At 48.4% G+C, this 21,721-nt stretch overlaps 1 protein-coding gene across 1 annotated transcript; it reads left to right on the top strand.

The window, feature by feature from the left end:
- The first annotated feature begins 1,519 nt into the window (after positions 1-1,519).
- Positions 1,520-21,441, top strand: Cndp2 (carnosine dipeptidase 2). Its single transcript, XM_042263850.2, has 12 exons — positions 1,520-1,614; positions 5,743-5,832; positions 6,592-6,735; positions 10,961-11,123; positions 12,500-12,588; positions 14,452-14,652; positions 15,922-16,006; positions 16,714-16,874; positions 17,090-17,254; positions 18,809-18,950; positions 19,206-19,353; positions 20,806-21,441. Exons 2-12 carry the CDS (start codon positions 5,773-5,775, stop codon positions 20,873-20,875), a joined length of 1,428 nt encoding a protein of 475 aa, XP_042119784.2. The 5' UTR covers positions 1,520-1,614; positions 5,743-5,772; the 3' UTR covers positions 20,876-21,441.
- The last annotated feature ends 280 nt before the right edge of the window (positions 21,442-21,721 follow it).

The raw sequence follows: 21,721 nt of genomic DNA, 5'->3' as shown, positions 1-21,721 counted from the left end.
CAAACCAACAACAAATTATATCAGTGAGATTGTACTTTCTAGAATGCTTGAGGCACTGAGTTCAATCTCTAGAATACATGTAATTATTTATTATTTTATGTAGCAATAATAAAGAATAAAAGGCCATGACAGGTCAGGAAACATGGGGATGGTGGGAAGAAATGAAGGGGAGAAAATGACATAATTATATTTTAATCAAATAAAAATTCAGCACGCACACACACACACATATGTGATAATAAATTGTGTATCAAATAAAGCTTGCCTGAGGATCAGAGGACAGAGCCAGCCACTAGATTAAACATACCTTTAATCCCAGCACTTGAGATCTCATGCCTTTGCTACCAGTATTTGGGAAGCACACACGCCTTTAATCCCAGCACTAGGAAGGAAGTGAAATGGCTGGGCAGAGAAAGGCATCTAAGACATGAGGAGACAGGAACTAGACCTTTTTGGCTGAGAGACGCTTTAGGCTGAGGACTCAGAAGCTTTCTGTCAGAGGATTCGTGGAGATAGGATCTCACCTTCCATTCCGCCTGAGAATTCGGTAGTGGTGAGAAGTTTCTCTAGTGGCTTGTTCCTTTGTCTCTCTGATCAGCATTTTTTTCCTTCAGCATTTACCCCAATATCTGGCTCCAGGTTTTTATTATAAGACCTCTAGGAATTCATGTAACACATACGTATGTATCTATTATATATACATATATATGTAGAAAAGTATGACAGAGTCATGAGTTAAGACTATCAGTATAAAACATCACATTTGGCAAAATTCTGAAGGAATGTTGAAAACTCATGCAAATTTTAAGAAGGAAAAGGTCATTTTACTTTAGAATATTTGCAGTATGTGAGACTTATACTCCTTGCAACTATGATTGCTGGAAGGTCTGGTGGGATGGTTCAGAGGTTGAGAGCACTTGTTGCTCTTGCAGAAGACCCAGCTTGGATTTCCAGGACCCATAAGGCTCACAACCATCTCATAACTCCAGTTCTGGGGAATCTGATGCCCTCTTCTGGTCTCCTCAGACAAGTGGTGCACATACATACATACATTCAGACAGAACACACACACACACATATATAATTAAAATATATATGCACACATACATATGTATATATGAGTTTTATATATATGTATGTATGTATGTATGTATATATAATTTAAAATGTGGGAAGGGGCTGTCACGATGCCACAAATTGGTAATTCCAGCACTTGTGTGTGCTTTGTAATCAAACGGATGGAAGTGGAGGGTGTACAGCCGACAGAAGTGTCCATTCCCTGGCTTCCGCAGGAACAGGAGAGCAATGGGAAACCAGGTCCCTCTGGAGAGCGACCTCAATTTTGGGTTTCAAGGCAGCACTGGAGGGGACTTCTAGTGGACACCTTTGGGCCGTCAAGCGGAGGGGGCGTGGCTACGGCCGGCACGGCTGATCCAGCGCCCCGCCCTTGCTCGGAGGCAGGGGGCGGGGCGGCCGAGGGGCGGGGCTGTCCCGAGGAGCCCGGCCATTGGCTGTTGGAGAGGGGAGCGTCGGCGGGGCGGGGCGGGGCCAGCCTCAGGCCTCCGGGCATTGGCTGGTGGGGCGGCCGGAGACACGTGGTGCGGAACCGGCGCGGTAAGCAGGCGCTCTGCGGGCCTTCCCTTCCGCGAAGGGTGCCGGGGGCCGGGGCGGGCTGAGCACGCGGCCGGGCGGTGCGGGAGTCAGGCTGGTCTGCAAGAAAGTGCGGGACCCGGGGCATCCAGCTGGGAGCGGCGGAGGTCGGGAGGTCCCGGATCCCTAAAGCGCTGCCAGCCCAGGCCTGAGTCACCCCAGGCCCCGGTGCGGGCCCGCGGTTCCGGAGGGACTTAGCCTGGTACCCAGCGCTTGCTCGCTCGCTGCAAGGGCTGGTTCTGATCGGCCGGCCCCCATAAGTGCCAGGTCCCCCGGGCCACCCAGTTCGCCCTGCAGGGCCGATGGGCTGTGCGCCCAGGCTAGCCTGCTTGGCAACCTGGGGGCGAGGGGTCGCAGGGAGCAAAGGCTGGGCAGTCCTCACGCCTACACTTTGAGGACGCTGCCTGGCTCCAGACAGCGCCTTGGGTGCAAAGGCCCTGGGTAGGGTCCAGCTGGACCTTGCCCCTAGGATGGATCAGCCGGAGAGAGGTCTCCCCTTGCCAGCTTTCTGGTGCGAGCAGGCCGCTCATTCATTCACCAGTTTCAGTTTACTCATTTGTAAAGTGGAGTAGATGTTTGATCCACTGTCCTAACCCTTGAGAGCCTGGAGCCACCAATATTCTCCACAGAGGCTTGTAATCACCAACTCCAAGTAATGAGGCAAAGACCCTGTCATGGGACTGTGATGATGTATTGTGTCCCCTAATAAAATTTGTCTGAAGATCAGAGAACGGAACAAGTCACTAGGTTAAACATAGATGTCAGGCAGTGGTTGCACACACCTGTAATCTTAGCATTAAGGAGGCAGAGATACGTCTGGATCTCTGAGTTCAAAGCCACCCTGGATTATATGAGATTCATTCAGTCTAGGAGAGAAACAGAGCCAGGCAGTGGTGGCACACACCTTTAATTCCAGCAATAGGAAGAAAGTAATATGGCTGGACAGAGAAAGGTATGTAAGGCGTAAGGAGACAAGAACTTGAGTCAGAGGATTTGTGGAGCTGGCAGGGTGAGACTTAGCAGTACCTCGTTCTTTTGTTTCCTCTGATCTTTCAGCATTTACCCCAGTATCTGATTCCAGGTTTTTTTTTTATTAAAAGACCATTTTACATCCATGCAACGTGGGATCCTGATTGTACTGCTCCTGGAAAACTTAAGACTTAGAGATAGTAAGGTTGTTGTCATATTTGGCAGGAAGTTTACTTCCACCAACACTGCTTTTTACCTTATTAAATGGTTTCCAATTGATGACCTCGATGTTGGCAGAGGTGAAGCAGGCATCATCAGAGCCTAGTGGGAGGGAGAGTGGGACCTGGCTTAACTTGCTGTGTCTGGAGGGACAGTTTAAAGGGGGGGGGGGCGTTGCTTTTATGTGCTCTGGGAACTCTGCGGGGTAGTTGAATCCTTGCTGTTACTGCCCTGATCTTTACATCTTTGTGTAACAACATTAGCAACAAAATTGCTAATTTAGTTGCGAGGATGTGATGCTGAGCCACAGTGTTTGGGATTTATGTAAGGACCAGGAGCCCCAGTGAAAAGTACCCAGTGTAGCAGATGGTTCTGCAGGGTGAGGTTTCATGAGGTAAACAAGTACCTTCCCCGTGCATAGTTGGTGACAGACGGGTGAAACTTAACACTGATAAACACCTGGGTAATATCTGGAATCTCCCAGAGGCCCTGTCGGGTAAGGCTGTGGCGGGTCTAGAAATATTTCTTCTACTGTGCTAGGTTTTAAAAAGGAGGGAAAGATTGTGAGGGCACAGAGGACTTGGTAGTTCGATGTCCCACTCTTGCAGCATCCCTGTTTACCACTTGAAGTGCCCTGAGATTCCATTGCTCTGTGCTCTGCATGGCTGCCATGCTTTGTGTCACGGTAGATCAACTCTCTGTTTAGAAACTGCCCTGGGATCCTGTACCAAGAAACAGTGTTCTTTGCCCCGCACCTGTGCAGCCATTTCTGCGGCACCCACTTGAGACCACGCGGCCGCAGTGACACCAGGTCACTTGGAGTCACTGCAAGATGAATTTCCTCAGCACAACTGAGCTCTGTTTCACCTGTGCTTAATTAAGTCCAAGTCTCGATACTTGAAGCAGGAGAAAACACCAGTTGCTAGTCTCAGTGACTGAGTCATTTGTGTTTCACGTTAATTCCTATTTTATTTTATTTTGTTTTGTTTTTTTTTGAGACAGGGTTTCTCTGTGTAGCTTTGGAGCCTGTCCTGGATCTCTCTCTGTAGACCAGGCTGGCCTCGAACTCACAGAGATCCACCTGGCTCTGCCTCCCGAGTGCTGGGATTAAAAGCATGCGCCACCACCGCCCGCCTGATTCCTATTTTAAAAGCAGTTCCACAGATTACTTTCTCCCGCCTCTGTAGAGGACAGGAACTCTGGGGTCTCAGGCATGAGAACCTAATGTTAGAACATGTGTCCAGAAAGCTGAAGTTGTAGTTCAGTTGGTCGAGTATTCGTTGAGCATACATGAAGCTCTGGGTTCCATCCCCAGTACCTCATGAACTGGGTGGTGCATGGCTATTATTCTAGCATGTGGAGGTGTGGCAGCAGGAGGACCAGAAGTTTAAAGATAGCCTGGGCTACATGAGATCCTGTTTTTGTTTTGTTTAAAAAAAAGAAAAAAAAGAAAGAAAGAAAGAAAGAGGGGAGGGGGGAACTACCCAGAAGATGCAGACATTGAGCATATTTGTGGGGTGCCTAAAATGTGTCCGTACATGTACGCACCATACAGTGGACAAACTGGGGCGCACAGCATTGGCCATTTCTTTGTGATGGAAACACTGGACTTTCTTCTAGCTTTCTGAAACACAGTTCACAACTGCTCTTTCGTTCACTCTCGCGTGAGGCGGGAGCTTTCTCATCTTTGGCCCTTAAGGAGGCCGAGTGCAGTCTGTGGCCAGCATTATCAATTGTCCAGCTGAATTCTTCTTGCTTTCTGGTTCCTAGGGCTGGGTGTAGGCTTGCAGTTGAAAAGGCAGCATTGCTGGGTGGTGGTCCATACGCCTTTAATCCCAGCACTTGGGAGGCAGAGGCAGGCAGATCTCTGTGAGTTTGAGGCCAGCCTGGTCAGCAGAGCAAGTTCCAGGACAGGCTCCAAAACTACACAGAGAAACCCTGTCTCGAAAAGGAAAAAAAAAAAAAAAAAAAGCAGCATGTTGGGGGTTTTGTTGTTTGTTTATTTGCTTGCTTTTTGAGACAGTTTCACTATGTTTCCCTAGCTGGCCTGGAATTTACAATGTATAGAATTGGCTGGCCTCATACTTTTCAGAGATCCACCTGCCTCTACCTCCCCTGTCCTGGGTTAAAGGCATCTGCTACCACACCCAGCCTGTGACATTTTTATTGAGATCTTTGAAATGATTATTTCCTCTAGCAATAGAAGGTTAATAGTTCACCCTGTGCTTTAAGAGTATAACATCGGGACTGTGGCTCAGTTGATAGAGGCTTGCCTAGCATGCAGGAAACTCTGGCTTTGATCCCAGCACTAAATAAATCAGGCTTGGAGGTTTGGACGTGTAATTCCAACAGTCAGAAGGGAGAGGCAAGAGGATCAGATGTTTCAGGCTAACTCAGGCCACAAGAGGTCCCATCTCAAAAAAAAAAAAAAAAAAAGAAAAAGTATAACATTTAAAAAGTAATGCCGGCTAGGCATGGTGGCACACGCCTTTAATCCAAGCACTCAGAAGTCAGGTGGATCTCTATGTGAGGCCAGCCTGGTCTACACAGAAAGTTCCAGGGCAGCGATAGTGTGGGCTCATCTCAAAAAATAAAATGCACAGTAAATCCATGTGATTGGAAAGTACCCACTTACAGTTTTCTTCAGATTGTCTGCCACTGGGGCTCTGCTCTTTGGACACAAAATTTGCTGGAGCTTTTCCTTTGGAGCAAGGAAGGGAAGGTTAATCTAAGCGTCTGACTGGTTCCCAGTCACTTCCTGGAGAGTCCTGTGATACGTGTCCTGTCGCAATCAGTGCTGACGGGAGGGTGGAGGAGCACTTCTCCGTCCTCAGGCAGCTCCTCTGACCACTGCCCTTCGGTCTCAGCTGCAAGCAGGTCTGACTCCTTGCTCTCTCTGCTCAGAGTTTCCAAGGTCTGAAGTCTGCCTGAAAGATGTCAGCCCTCAAAACCGTCTTCCAGTATATTGATGAAAACCAGGACCGCTATGTCAAGGTGAGGGTCTGTCTCCTAAGTTAATAGTGAGAGCTTTTTGAATCTTGTCAAGTCAGAGAGATTTTCAAGAAGCTAATGTGAGTTATGCCATTTTGATCAAGTATTAAAATTTCACGTTTCTTCATTTCATGATGGTGAAAGTCACAGTTTTGTCCTTTGACGGTTAATTATTCGTCTCTACAAATAATGCTCATTCTTTACTTTTCTCTAATCTTATCTATGGTTTCTTGTGATAGATATAGATTTAAAAAAAAAACATCTTGTATTCAGCATGTTCTGAGTGATATTATATATTTAAACTGTTGCTTGGTTTTTATCTGAATTATGACTTCAGTTTACTTTTGGAAGAACCACTGTAGATGAAACATTTTGACTTTTCCCTCTAAAACTTACATCTTGGCTGCTGTAAGTGAGACAAGTGAACTAACTTGGATGTTACTTGAAGACATTGCAGTATGCTTTCTTTCTGTTGTAATTTTGTTGGCTATAGGTATAAACTTATTTATGGAATTGTATGGTTTGTAATCATATGCTTCGTGGTTAAAAGTGCACATTCTGACATATCCCCTTTCTGCTTAGTTTTAGGGGTAGGAACAGCATAGTTTTGTTGATGTTTAAATATAGAGCAAGCAAGCGAGGTCTGCTCCGCACATAAAGTGGAATGAATAGCTGTAGGTAGAGGTCCATGGAGGAGCCCGTCCCTGCCCTTAAAGAACAGCGTTTCAGAGCCCTCCCTTCCCACCTGCTCTCTACAAACAGAAACTTGCGGAATGGGTGGCCATCCAGAGCGTGTCCGCCTGGCCAGAGAAGAGAGGGGAGATCAGGAGGATGATGGAGGTGGCTGCCGCTGATGTCCAGATGCTGGGGGGCTCCGTGGAGCTGGTGGATATTGGGAAGCAGAAGGTATGAGCATGCCTAACCTCAAGCATCCAACCGGTTCTTCCTGGGGGCTGGGAAGAAGCAGCCAGGTCCTGGGTGACCTTTGGCTGCAGATGGTCAACTCAAATTCAAAGTAAGCTTGTACTGGCCCTTGTGTACATCCTCGCTTAGGGCGAGTTAAAAGTTTTAACATTATTCAGCATGTTTTATTTCAGAAAGGAGAACTGTAGACCAGTGACTCATGGTAAGTTAAAATGACTGTCATTCTTAAGAAGAGCTGAAATTCCTTTCCCAGAAATCAAAGCTTTCACTTTTGGAAGTTACACATTGTCTGAGTCACTTTATAAATAACGAAACTTCCTGTACTGGGCCCTCTGCGTATGTATTGTAGCTTTCAGTTTAGTGTTCTCATGGGACTCGGGAGTGTGAGAATGAGGGGCTCTCTGATTCCTGTGCGTTCGCTTGGGCTCTTTTCTTCAGTTGGCTTGTCCAACTTTGATGTGATGATTATATTTTATTTTGTTGTATTCTGTTGTTTTCTCTTAGAAATCTGTTCTTCTCAAATGAGAGACAGAAAGGGAGTGGATCCAGATGACAGGGAAACTGGGAGGAGCAGAGGAAGGGAAAAACTGATCAGGATCAATTGTATGAGAAATCTGTTTTCAATAAAAGGGAAAATTCCCCCTGAAAACAAAAACATAAAAATAATAACAACCTACCCCTACCCCCATGCATGCACCCCAGCCCCCCACCCCCACCCTCATGCATGCACCACCCCCCTCCCAGAACTTCTTATCAGGGATCTGTGGGTGGAGAGGGTACATTAAGAACAGCTTGTTTTCCTTCTGATTTTTGTTACTGGTTTTGGTTTTGGTTTGAGACAGGATCTAACTCTAGCCCTGGCAGGTGGAAACCCATTGTGTAGACCACACTGGCCTGGAGCTCACAGAAATCCCTGTGCCTCTGCTGGGGTTTAAGGCATGGGCCACCACACCCAGCTTCTTCCTTACTTAAATAAATAATCTGACTTTATGATATATGCTTCTGCTCCTTTAGTTTCACGTGACTTTTCAGGCTCACTCTGTTGTTGTTAGTTTGGTTTTTAGACAGTCTTTCTCCTACATAACCCAGGCTGGCCCTGAGCTCACGACACTCTTCATGCCCTTGGTATCCCAAGTGCTGAGGTTTAAGGCATGAGCCACCACACCTGACCTTATCCTGTGTCTTTTGTCTGATGACTTAGGTGTGCAGTTTGCAATGAATGCTTCTAGAATGTGGGGGTAGCCATACAATTCACTGTGCATATTTTTTTTTCTTTGGTTTTTCGAGACAGGGTTTCTCTGTGTAGCTTTGCGCCTTTCCTGGAACTCACTCTGTAGACCAGGCTGGCCTCAAACTCACCGAGATCTGCCTGGCTCTGCCTCCCGGGTGATGGGATTAAAGGTGTGCGCCACCACCGCCCGGCACTGTGCATATTTTCTCCCAGGGGGTAGTGTGACCATTGGAAGCCAAGTGCCTTCAAGGCAAAACCAGAATTCAGATCCAGGCTCCCTGACTCATGGTCCAATACTTCTATCGAGATTTTCTTCAGATGACAATTTTAATAGTTGATACACAATAGCAGCTTCCCAACAAATACCCCCGACACCCAGGGGAATAAACTAAGTTTCTTCATTCTGTTTTCTTTCACTTTCTTGTCTAGTCTTTGTAAATTTTTGATTATTTATTTCTTTGGCGAAGTCTTACTCTGTAGTCCAGTCTGCCTTCCCAAACGCCAGGCTTACTCGGTTTTTGGGGTTTTTTTTTTGTTTTGTTTTGTTTTTTGTTTTTTTTTTTTTTTTTGCCTTATTGCTTGCTACCTTCCATTCTTCTCATTGTGTTGAACAAAAAATGAAAAATAATTAGGTGGGATAAGTCACTTGTAAGAGTTTCTTTACAGTAAATAAATCAGGGGGAGTGGGGTGTCCCACCTTTGGGGCAGCCAGGACTATACAGAGAAACCCTGTCTCAAAAAACAAACAAACAAAATTACAGTAAATAAATCTATTCTGTCTTTTTAAAGGCCCTCCTTAAAAGAACGCAGTGACTGTTACGCTATTTCACATTAGGTGACACCCATTTTATCAAGGAATTGAGAGATTTCTCTGCTCAGGCCAGCTAAGAGCTAGCTGACGGGAAAGGCCACGTGCCCTATGTGCCCAGAAGTTTAAGGTGATTCTCTCCCCCTGGTGCCTACGAGCCAACCTCATGAAATCGATGTGCGTGCAGGCCCAGCCCTCATAGCACATGCTCAGAGCTGTCAGGGTTAAGAGGTACTTGGGTATTTTATTAGTAGAGTTTACTAAGAGAATAAATCTGGCTTTTTGGTTTTGGTTTTTTTCAAGACAGGGTTTCTCTGTGTAGCTTTGGAGCCTGTCCTGGAACTTGCTGTAGACCAAGCTGGCCTCAAACTCACAGAGATCCTCCTGCCTCTGCCTCCCAAGTGCTGGATTAAAGGCGTGCGCCGCCGCCAGCCGCCACCTGGCTAAATCGTGTATTCTTAGAAGAATCCCTAACACCTGCTGGGTGTGGTGGTGTATTCCTCTAATCCCAGCAATCTGGCAGGGAAGGGAAGGAGGATCTCTTGAGTTCAAGGCCAGCTAGGCTGGCCTGCACAGTGAACATGTCTCAAAACAAAACAAAACAAAAACACCGAAGAATTCCAACCACCTGCTGAGTTCTCTGACGGGAACTGAAAGTTGGGAGATGAGAGTGTTCTCAGTCCTCCCCCACACTGTCCTTTATAATTGCTGCTCGTTTTATTCTTAATCGTAAATGGTTAAGCCGGGCGGTGGTGGCTCACGCCTTTAATCCAGCACTTGGGAGGCAGAGGCAGGCGGATCTCTGTGAGTTCGAGGCCAGCCTGGGCTACCAAGTGAGTCCCAGGACAGGCGCAAAGTTACATAGAGAAACCCTGTCTCGAAAAATCCAAAAATAAAAAATAAAAAAATAATAAAAAAAATAAATTGTTAATCTAGCCTCATTATCAGACAAGATAGTCGTGTGCATTGGGCGTTGGTGGGGGCGTGGCTTCAGGGGCGTGGCTTCAGGGCAGTCTGGCTCTACCTGTGCTGTCCCTGTAGTTTGTGCGGTGTGTTCTGTTAGGAGACATTTTCACAATAGTTCTCCGTAGTGAGTTCCAGCACTTCAGTACATGTGCGTGATGTGCTAGCTGGAATAGTCCCTGTGTGTGTGTGTGTGTGTGTGTGTGTGTGTGTGTGTGTGTGTGTGTGTGTGTATGATGTCCTCCCCTGCCAACTGCTTGTGTTCTTTGTTGTGATTACAAGGTTTTTCTGATGAAATACAGGCACTAGTAGAGAAGGCACATGGGCTGCAGGGCGTGAGTTACAATCTGCTTGGGCCACAGAGTCACAAGTGGTACCACTGATCTCATGTACAGGTAGGAAAAGACTGAAGACTGATTTGTCTAGAATTCTGCAAGTAGTGTCCTGGATAGCTGGCGAGGTGTTGGGGGGGAAGTCCAAGGGGAGTGCCAGCTACCACCATATCCTTTACCAGGCATTGTGTGAATGCTCTTTCTTCCCGTTTTGAAGATTTTTTTTTTAAGGTGAGTGTATGTTGTGTGTGTGTATGGCGTGGGCTCGCAAGTGTTTATAAGCAACATGTGTGCCGGTGGCCAGAAAGGCTGGAAGAGATCATCAGATCCCCAGGTGTTGATGTTACGGGTGGTTGTGATGCCTGATGTGAGTTCTGGGACCTGAACTCAGGTCCTCTGGAAGAGCAGAAAGTACTCTTAACTGCTGAGCCGTCTCCCAACCCTGAATTCCCTTAGTGTCCTGTTGATGGTCCATCCGGCTTATCTTAGTTGTCTACATATAGAATTTCAAAAATGTAGCATTCAACTGTAGATTGTAGTTGGTTCAGCCATTTCAGAAATGAGTTGAGTTGTATCCCAGACCCAGGCTACAAATATTTATCGTGGATATTGGTGATTTTAAAGCAGCCTTTAGCAGTTTATCAAACTAGTTGTGGGTGTCATTCAGTTCGTGCTCATTGGGTTTCAAGAAATTATTGGATTTCAGGAGAGTGAAGTCCTTATTAATTAAGAACTGTTAAGTGATAGGATCTTAAAACTCGACAGCAGAGGTTGATGGATGGGAACAGATAAGACCATCCCAGCTAGATTGAATGGCAGCCACCAGACACTCGGGGTTTATTAACCAGACTGTCTTCCATTGCCCGCCCCCAGCTCCCAGATGGCTCGGAGATCCCCCTGCCTCCCATTCTGTTGGGTAAGCTGGGCAGCGATCCCCAGAAGAAAACAGTGTGTATCTACGGGCACCTGGATGTGCAGCCTGCGGCCCTGGAGGACGGCTGGGACAGTGAGCCCTTCACCTTGGTGGAGCGGGAAGGTAAGGCACCCAGTGCTTGCCCACCCACCGAAGTACTCATTTTCAACATTGGAGGAACAGTTCTGGAGATGTTACGTTTGGAAAAGCACTAATATTCTCCTGGGGTTTTCTCTTTCTGGCACTTTTTTTTTTTTTTTTTTTTTAACAGCATCTAGAGATTGGGTTCTGGAAGTCTCTCATCTGTGCCTCAGTTATTGAAAGCTGAGAAGAGTTTTCCTTTTCTCATGACACTCCTTGATGGGAGCCTGCCAGGCTTCCTTTCAATCCTAACACGTTTTCCAGAACATTCTTTCCAGTTTAAGGCTGCGTAGTCCCCTGATGGCCAGCCTGTCCTTCTCGCTCCCTCTTGTGAAATGCTCAGCTTCCCAGTTGTCCCTGTGCTGGTCAGGAGAGTCCCTCAGAATCAGCCCCTTCTGCCTTTGAACCTTGCCCCCAGGACTGAATTCCAGGCCCCCTAGCTGGGTGTGGAGTCTGCTGTTAGACACATCCTGACTCCCTGTGGTCTGTTACCTGACTGTGAAATGTGAAAAGGCATTTTATCTAACACAGCCTTTATGAAACCCCATCCCATTGGGTCCTCCTCCACCTAACTGGGACGCACCCATTGCTGTTATAACTCCATGGGCACTTGGATTCCTCCTGAGTATCAGACCCACGTGTCTTCCGTGGCAGTTTATGGCTACATGAATTCAAGCTGTCTGGACTGGGAATCCTTCCTTCCTTCAAGGGCTCTGTCTCCTTTGAACGGCACATCTTCCCACCACCTGTACCAGAAACAGGGCTGTCCTGTCCCTGCTGTGTGCCATCTCTAGTCTCTTCCCAGCCTCTGCCCCACCCATGCTGGGGACACCCCAGTGCTGATCCTGATGATCTGACTAAGCTGAGGACACCCCAGTGCTGAGCCCAATGACCCAACCATGCTTCTTTGAGCTAAATACCTCCCAGCAGATTCAGATTCAGCAACCAAATTGGGATGGGAGTGTAGTTTGTCGTAGTTTGTGATGGTGGCCATGTGCTTCCAAAGCAACCAAACTTCCACATGGTTGCTGTTAGCTACATGGCACTTAGTCTTAAATGGCTAACTACCTGTAGGGGTTTCCTGGAAATGGATGGTGAGTCTTGGTGAATCCTGGTCCTAGCCACTGCTGTGAAAGGGAAAGGTAACAGGAGGCACCCACATGACTGCCTCTTCGGGTGCTAGAAATTCTCTGAGTTTTGCATAGGGTTGGATGGAGACTCGGGCTTTTAAAGTGAAGAAGCCCTCATTGCTTAGGAGGACAGCTGTGTGAGTTTGCACCTCGGCATTATCATGTTCACTTGAGAAAAGGTCTTTTCGATTTGCTGTCTCTAACTGGATCTGCTGATTACTGTTCCAGGCAAGTTGTATGGGAGAGGCTCAACGGACGATAAGGGGCCTGTGGCCGGATGGATGAATGCCCTGGAAGCCTATCAGAAGACTGGCCAGGTACACCCCCATGCCAGATTCTGTCCACTCATCAGGTCGTGTGAGTAGTGGTATAAAGATCACTAGAGAGGAGAAAGCAAGCCCCACCTTGGTCAGCACAGATGACTGAGATAGAAGTTACAGCTGTTTTCAGTTCTAGAAATTATTAACCTGGGCATTGTCTTACAGATGCTCAAAGGCCAAAGGTCAAGCTGTCACCACTCAGCAAGATTCTTGCCAACGCTTAGAACGTGATCTTTGTTTTTCTCTTTTCTTTCTGTGCTGGGATCAAACCCAGGTCCTTATGCATGCTGGGAAATTCCTGTACCTCTGAGCTGTGCCTCCATCCCCAAGTGTGAAGTGAATTTTATTTTATTTTCTTGCAAATGTTTTTGGGATTTTTTGTTGTTAATTTTGTTTTGAGACCTTATCCAAGTACTGGCTCCAGCAGGGAAGTTAGGTACCTAGAAGTTCAGCAGGTCTGGGGAACTGAACTCTTAGCCAAATGGTCTGGAAATATTTGGACACACAAGAAATTCATAGCAAAAGACAGCTGAAATATTAAAGGCTGGATGACACCAAATATTCATAATAAATGGCTTGCCTCTTGACAGACCCTTGGCCAGTCAAAGTTCAGCTTTAATACACAGCTGAATCTCTGTAATATATTCTTGTGGCTCGCCACACCCAGGTTTTTTGATTATCTTTAAACCTGATTGTGATTCTGCTGTGTGGTTAGTTTTTGCATATGGATTTTATTTCACAGCATGATAAAATAAGAATAGGTACTTTTGTCAAAGTATGGAAAATTAGGGAAGAGGCTCATACTCTCTTTGTCGGGGATCATCTGCATGGGAGAAAACAGGTTAAAACACACACACACGCGCACACACACACACACACACACACACACACACACACACACACACACACACACACGCTTGGCCTGTCCAACAGCTGACCCTAAGAGCTGAGCACAGAAACCAGGAAGACTCAGCAACTATAAGGCACCACACAGTGTTGGGAGGCCATGAAGGGGAGAGTGCACAGGACGGAGCCCTGAGCACCTTCACTTAGAGCTGTTCAGAATGTAACAGGAAAGATCTCACTTGGGACAGAAGAGGACAGCAGGAGCGAGCTAGGGCTTTTTAGGCTTTGGACTCTGTGGCTGTGTCCTGTGTGTGGCCTCTAGCTCACGTGGGGCCTCCTTTGCTCATTCGTGGATAGGCTACCTGCTACATCCCCTCCAGAGAACTTGACCCAGATGCCAGAGCTGTGCTGAGATTCCCATCGAGCACCTTAGGACTTCTTGGCTTCTTGTACAGGGGGATGCTGGCAGTGTAGAAGGCCATTCCAGTGCAGGAAAGGTCTCACTTAGCCACAGCAACAGTGAAGGCTCAGTGATATTCAAAAAGTATTCTCTCCTGATTCCTCGTGTGTGTGTGTGTGTGTGTGTGTGTGTGTGTGTGTGTGTGTGTGTGTGTGTGTGTGTGTGTGTTACTTGCATGTGGGTACATTTTCACAGGGGAATGCATACGTGTGGAGGTCTGAAGTTGAGTTACAGACAGTTGTGAGCAGCCATGTTAGTGCTGGGAGTGGAACCCTGATCCTCTGGAAAAGCAGTCAGTGCTCTTTAGGCCAATGTGCCCTTCTCCCTGTCTCATGGCTTCCCTGACATTCATTGACTCACTCTGTGATTGCAGGGATCCCTGGGCAGGACATGCCTAGACATGGTATAGGGCTTTCCCTTCGAACCCTGGACTCCCACAGGCCAGTGAGAGAAGATCTTATATTTGAAACTAAATTTCAGAATAGTCTCTTGTGTGTTGCTTCTGCAAGAAAAGTAAGGAAACTGACTTCTTGCCATGTGTGTCCCTGTCACAGGAGATTCCCGTCAACCTGCGGTTCTGCCTGGAAGGCATGGAGGAATCTGGCTCCGAAGGCCTGGATGAGTTGATTTTTGCCCAGAAAGACAAGTTCTTCAAAGATGTGGACTATGTCTGCATCTCAGACAACTACTGGCTGGGGAAGAACAAGCCCTGCATCACATACGGCCTCAGGGGCATTTGTTACTTCTTCATTGAGGTACGAGCTGAGTCCCACAAACACCCCTTGTTTCTCTCTGACCCATAAGCCTCTTTGTTCTTCCGTACCCTGACACAGGCAAATACCAAGAAGTTAATCGCTCGGAGCTTCCCAGGATCCTTCTTGGGTTCCATAATCCATTAATACCCCAGGCATGGGCTTATGAGGTCAGAAGTTCCATCTCAGGCAGTTTCAGATTAAGACAGTGTTACTGTGATACTGTATTAGAGTGAAGACAGCAAAGGCTAGTCCTCCTGAGATGGCCTGGACAAGTGAACACAGGAGAACCCTCCCTTTAAAAGGAAAAATGGTCACACTTTATAGCAAGTAAGTTCTAATCCCATGTCTGAGTTGTCTTGAGAGAGTGGAGATTCTACCAGATGAACAAGGAGTGTGGGCAAACTCTGCCGAACGCTGGTGGAGATCTTCTCCCACTGGGATGATGATGGTGGGTCCTGCTGAAGGTCTTTATCACCTGACTGATAGGGCAGAACCCATGGCCATAGCTGTACTGAGACTCTGCATGTTACAGTTGATTCTGTACTGTGAGGGAACTTCCATTCCCTTATAGATGGGATTCTAAACACACATGGTCACCTGGCTTGCCTGGTTATAAGACTAATCAGTACTAAAATGGTTCTGAACCAGATCTTCAGGTTTCATGGTGATGGAGTCCTGCATCATGCTAGGTATTGTCCTCTGAGGAAACATGTGCAGGGTCTCTGCAAAATGACCAGATTCCATCCTTCCTTTTAAAGGGCTTATCAGTGTTAGAGGCTGCTCTGTATCATACTTCTGTCTGTGGCAAGCGTCCCTGTGCACACCTGCACCCAGCATCCTCTGGGCACACCTGCACCCAGCATCCACAGTGCACACACCTGCACCCAGCATCCCCTGGGCACACCTGCACCCAGCATCCACAGTGCACACCTGCACCCAGCATCCACAGTGCACACCTGCACCCAGCATCCCCTGGGCGCACCTGCACCCAGCATCCACAGTGCACACCTACACCCAGCATCCACAGTGCACACACCTGCACCCAGCACCTGCACCCAGCATCCCCAGTGCACACGTAGTCTGCACATCCAGGAGTCTCTCTTGTGTCTGGATTTTCTAATTGGGAAATGGCCTGCTTTGCTCCTTAAGGGAGCAGATTTGGACTAGAAACTGCCAGTCTCGCAACTGTTCTTTGTCAGTGCAATGTCACATAATTAAAATAAGCTCCCACTAAGCCACCAAATAAAGTGACCTTTTGTCTCTGTCCAGGTGGAATGCAGTGACAAAGACCTCCATTCTGGGGTGTATGGTGGCTCAGTGCACGAGGCCATGACGGATCTCATTTCACTGATGGGTGAGCTTAGGCTGGAGCTGTCTGGGTCAGCACTTTGTGGGCAGGGCACTTTTTCAGAGCTATCTATGTGTATGCCTAGTATGTTTCAGCATCCTTCATGAGCCTACTCAGCCGTGTTCCTAATTAAGTTCCCTTCCTCTGGGCATTGTTTCATTTAAAAGGCCCTGTGTTTCGCTCCTGCCTCTGCCCCTTCCTGTCTTTGCTGCATCTACCTATAGAACTGTTCTCCCTTCCACATCCAGTGGACATGGATTGATTCTGTTCTGCCAGGGAACTAAGTGGAGCCGTTGCCTCCATGTCGTTCTGTAACCCCCTTCTCTCCTCCTGCATCCCGGGATGAGGGCTCCCGCAGGGGACGTGACATTGCTTCTGTAGTTAGAGACTGTTTTGTGCCACTCAGAGGTTCCCTCACCAGCTTTAAAGGACCTTGTTTGATGTGGAATCTGCATTGTCAAGAAATGTTGGCTAGTGTGGATTTTTAGGTTCATGTCCTGGTGTGCAACTGGAAGCTAACTTATGCACTCCACCTGCTCCTCAGTCTCTCTCACACCTCCTTGGGGCTACTCAGCTGACTTACTGGCATAATGCACCCAGGTGCTCCTGGTGGCCATTTGCCCTGGTACCTGAGTTCTTGGAGTCAGGACATCTCATAACACTGCTTACGCACTGCCCCAGCTGAGTATTCCACCCTCTGCCCCTTCCCTCAGGCTGTCTGGTAGACAAGAAGGGGAAAATCCTCATCCCCGGCATCAACGATGCCGTGGCTCCTGTGACGGATGAGGAGTGCAAGCTCTATGACCATATTGACTTCGATATGGAAGAGTTCGCCAAGGATGTGGGCGCTGGGACCCTTCTGCACAGCTGCAAGGTACTGTTTGCCTTCCTGTGCCCCAACCCCAAGAGGCCCCAGGGCTCCCATGACAGGCGTGTCCACCACGCCTCAAAGACATCCAGTGTCAGAGGCGGTTCATCCGAGGAGGGTTAGATGGACTCTGACCAGCCCTACTGGGCAGGGGTCCCCATGTCCTCATGCACACATCCCATCTCCTCGGTGAGCAGATCTTACCTGTTGTGCTTCTGCAGAAAGACATCCTGATGCACAGATGGCGGTACCCATCCCTCTCCCTCCACGGAATTGAAGGAGCCTTCTCAGGTTCTGGGGCCAAGACTGTGATCCCCAGGAAAGTGGTCGGCAAGTTCTCCATCAGGCTCGTGCCAAACATGATACCGGAAGTTGTTAGCGAGCAGGTATGTGGCGATGCAGGGCATGAGTGGGGGCAAAAGTTGTGGGGAACACGTGGCAGCTGAGAGCTGCTGTGATGTGAGAACAGTAAGAACTTTCTCCTGGGCAGAAGCACCCGCTTCCTGACTCCTGCCCCGCAATATCTGCTGTGATAGGCAGTATGGAAGCTTGGCAAGGACAAAGGCCGTATGAGTGAGCAAGCGTTACACACACTACTGAGGCATGCGAAAATATGACCTCTGACCTCACCCCAAAGATGTGAAGCCCCAGAGAGGCGCCTCTCTAGGAGGTGAGGAATGGAAGGGAGGATCTGGGCAGCTGCAGGTCAGCGACGCTCATGGAACACATACATGCCTCGTTGATTAGTGAGACTTCATAAAGAGATGGAATCAGAGGTTTCTGGGATGAGGATGCTGGGGCCTCTCTCCAGAGGAAGATGGGCTTTCCTCTTCGGGCAGCATCCCTAGAGCAATCCCTCGCCCCTTGGTGCTATGTGTTTGATTTGGTTGGTTTGGCTTTGTGGGGTTTTTTAGATTTGTTTGTTATGTATATGAATGTTTTGTATACATAGAGGTCTATATACTACATGTGTGCCTGGTGCTCACGAAGGCCAGAAGAGAACACCGGATCCCCTGGAACTGGAATTAGATGTGGTTGTGAGCCACAGTGTGGGTGCTAGAAATCAAAGTACTCTTAAAGTTGTGCATCTCTCCAACCATCCCCCACCCTGGTTTTATGTATTCAGACTGGCCCAGAACTTCCTGAGTGCTGGAATGGCAGGTGTGAATCACTGTCTATTGTGTGTGTGTGTGTGTGTGTGTGTGTGTGTGTGTGTGTGTGTGTGTGTAGGATTAGTTCTTTTTCTCTCATTGCTATAACAAATATACCTAAAGAATACAAAATATAAATATAAGATATACCTGAAGAAAATAACTAAAGGAACAAAGAAGGGCTTATTTGGCTCGCAGTTTAAGGGTATAGGCCATCAGGACATGTGCATGAGGCAGCTGGTCACATGTTCTCAGTCAGGGAGAGAAGAGAGATGAATCCTGATGCTCAGCATGCTTTCTCCTCTGCCCCTTTTATTCAGTCTAAGACTCCGCCTTTAGAATGACGCTGCCCATCCTGGGGAGTCTTCACCCAGAAGTGTGTTTCCTACGTAATTCTAAATCTAGCCCAAGTGTCAACATAGGCATTTTAGGACACAGATACCCTGTCTGTTGAATGAATCAGGCCAGACAGCATGGTCTTTGCTCAGTTTTTACATACTGTCATAATTTAGTATGTCTGTGTCAAGGGTGAACTGGTTGAAATTAACACAGTGCCTTTCAGCTCACTCAGATCCCTTGCTGAGGCCTCTTTCTTGCTGCAGTGGTTATGCACATCAGTGTCCGGCAGCAGAAGATGAAGCTCGCCACAGATCCTTTCTAGACTTGTCGATGCTGTGTAGACCCATTGTGTCCGACTCGTTGTCAGGACCGCTACGCACCCTGTAGATCTTCTCACTGGGTCAGATGCCGGGTATAAAATACCACGTGTCTCTTCTGCTTACGCTCTAGGTTTCGAGCTACCTGTCAAAAAAATTTGCTGAACTGCATAGCCCCAACAAGTTCAAGGTGTACATGGGCCATGGTGGAAAGCCTTGGGTGTCTGACTTCAACCATCCCCATTACCAGGCTGGGAGAAGAGCCCTGAAAACAGGTGGGCAGCCCTCTGGAGGTGGATGCCAGGGCCCTGAGAGTGTCTGAGGAGACTCTGTTGTAGCATGTGGTACACATGTACCCATGGCGGGGTCGATTGTGTTGCGAGCGAGGCTGAAGGGTGGGGTGAGATCAGGGCCTCGGTCTACAAGAGTAGATTCCTGAGCCCAGGCTCTGGACCAAAGGTTGCTAAGTGGTGGCTCTCTGGCATCCAGGGCCCGAAGTCCATCATTTTTCTCTATTTTACATTTCCCAGTGTTCGGTGTTGAACCTGACTTCACCAGGGAAGGTGGCAGTATTCCTGTGACCCTGACCTTTCAGGAGGCCACGGGCAAAAATGTCATGCTGTTACCCGTGGGGTCAGCAGACGATGGTGCCCACTCCCAGAATGAAAAGCTCAACAGGTAAGACTGAGGCCTGAGGTCGGGTGCATCCTCCAGCAGGTGGGGGGGTCTGTGATCGCCCCTCTTGTCCTGTAGGGGTTTGGTGGTAAGAACTGATGAGGGGCAACGCAAGGCCTTGGTAGTGGGAGTGTGAAAACGGGGTTCATCTAGCATTCTTTGTTCATCACGCTCTTCGTGTAGCACCCATAAAACACCACTTCGTTTTGAAAAATTCCGTCACTGACTGTTCAAGCCCCCTCTGCCTCTGACAGGGGATACTCTTGGCTCTCTCCAGCCTGCAGGATGGAGAGAGCCTTCCAGCTGCGGGGAGGAGGGACCCAGGCTGCAGGCTGCAGGCTGCAGGCGGTGTGGGAAGCTGCAGCCCTGTAGCTGAGAGGAAAACGGGAAGCAGAGACCCAGCAGTTGCAGCAGCAGGAACCTGGCTGCTGGGCTGTGGGTCAAAGAGCCAGTCTTCAGAAGCCATAGCTGTCTGCGCGCAGGGCACTGGCTGAGACAAAGATCTAGACCAGGGCCAGGACCCGTAGTTGGTTTTTGTTGTCTATTTGTTTGTTTTGGGGGGGCCCACCACCCACCTCCCAAATAAATACAGGCAGACTTATTCTTACCTATGAATTCCCACCCATAGCTCGGCTTGTTTCTTGCCAGCTTTCCTTAAATTATCCCATCTGCCTTTTGCTCTGGGCTTTTACCTTCCTCTATTTTATATACCTTTTTTTCCTTCTTACTGTGCCTGGGTGGCTGACCCCTGGTGTCCTCCTCTCCTTTTTTTCTTTCTCCTCCCTTGTCTCCTTTTTCTTATTTATTCTCTCTGCCTGTCAGCCGGGCCTATCCTTTCTCCTGCCTTGCTATTGGCCGTGTAGCTCTTTATTAGACCAATCAGGTGTTTTAATCTGGCAGAGTAACACAGCTTCACTGAGTTAAACAAATGCAACATAAAAGAATGCAGGGTTGGGGGTTTAGCTCAGTGGTAGAGCACTTGCCTAGCAAGCACAAGGCCCTGGGTTCGATCCTCAGCTCAAAAAAAAAAAAAAAAAAAAAAGAAATCAAAAGCTAGCCGGGCGGTGGTGGTGCACGCCTTTAAACTGAGCACTCGGGAGGCAGAGCCAGGCGGATCTCTGTGAGTTCGAGGCCAGCCTGGGCTACCGAGTGAGTTCCAGGAAAGGTGCAAAGCTACACAGAGAAACCCTGTCTCGAAAAACTAAAAAAAAAAAAAAAAAAAAAGATTGTAACGCATCTTTAAGATTCCACAACAAGGACTAGTTACTGTAGTGGGAAATGCGGGAGGAGGTGTCAGGCTGAACTTGTAGTTAAGAACCACCAGGCTGAAATTTAAACCACACTTCAAGGCAGAGTAGGGCAGTGGGGGGGGGGGGGGAATCGCCGCCCACCTGGCTCCCGACTCCCGGGGCAGCAGCTGGTAACGGTCGTTGTTTTGTTTGTTTGCTCTGTCAGGCACAACTACATAGAAGGGACCAAGATGCTGGCAGCATACCTGTACGAGGTGTCTCAGCTGAAGGACTGAGAAGTCTCGCTTCCCGTGGAGGCCTGCCCAGGATAATCTGCCCTCTGCCCTCGCTTCCCTCCAGCTCTCTCTTCCCTGCCTCTCTCAGGTCACAGGCAGACTCGCAGGAATGGCCACGGTGCCTCCGGCTGTCACCGGGGCAGAGGCAGCTGTGTCAGAGAGTTGGCAATGTTTAGTCCTAAGGCTTACTGGGGACAACTGACTGGCCCAGGCTGGGAGGAAGGAGTTCTCAGAGGTGGTCAGTGTGACTTTACCTCCAGAAAGTAGCCAGAGTCCAAAAGCTCCAAGTCTGTGAGAGGTACTGTCCGTCACGGACTGGAATGAACAGGATGGGTTCTCTGCTTTCTGTCTCAGGTGAGGCTCAGGGAATATTCAGGAGCTCTTGCTGTGACGGTGCCATGGTGACCCCTCACTGTGCTCTGTATCCCTTCTTAAGACCCTAGCTGACCATCACTGGTGTGTCCCCCCCCCACTGCAGCCCCTCAGAATCTGTCCAAACAGTCCTAGTGGAAGCGTCAGTCCAGAGCCAGCTACCCTGCTAATAAAGGTGACGATGAGCCCCCGGAGGAATTGCTGTGGTCTCACTTTCTTGGGGAACATGCATGCAGGTGTTCATTGGTGCACGACCTGCTTGGTGGAGCGCGCGCGTGTGTGTGTGTGTGTGTGTGTGTGTGTGTGTGTGTGTGTGTGTGTGTGTATGTGTATGTGTCAGGTAGTGTCGGGTACCTGTCACCTCATGATAAAAAGTAGTGGCCTGAGCTCATAACGCCAGACCTGTGTCCACCCTCTGCCTCCACATCAGATTCTTGCAGTCCCAGGGCTGGGTCAACAAAGATGCAAGGTGAG

The sequence above is a fragment of the Peromyscus maniculatus genome, chromosome 19 (assembly GCF_049852395.1).
Source record: "Peromyscus maniculatus bairdii isolate BWxNUB_F1_BW_parent chromosome 19, HU_Pman_BW_mat_3.1, whole genome shotgun sequence".
NCBI lineage: Eukaryota > Metazoa > Chordata > Mammalia > Rodentia > Cricetidae > Peromyscus > Peromyscus maniculatus.
This window is presented reverse-complemented; position numbering and strand designations above follow the sequence as displayed.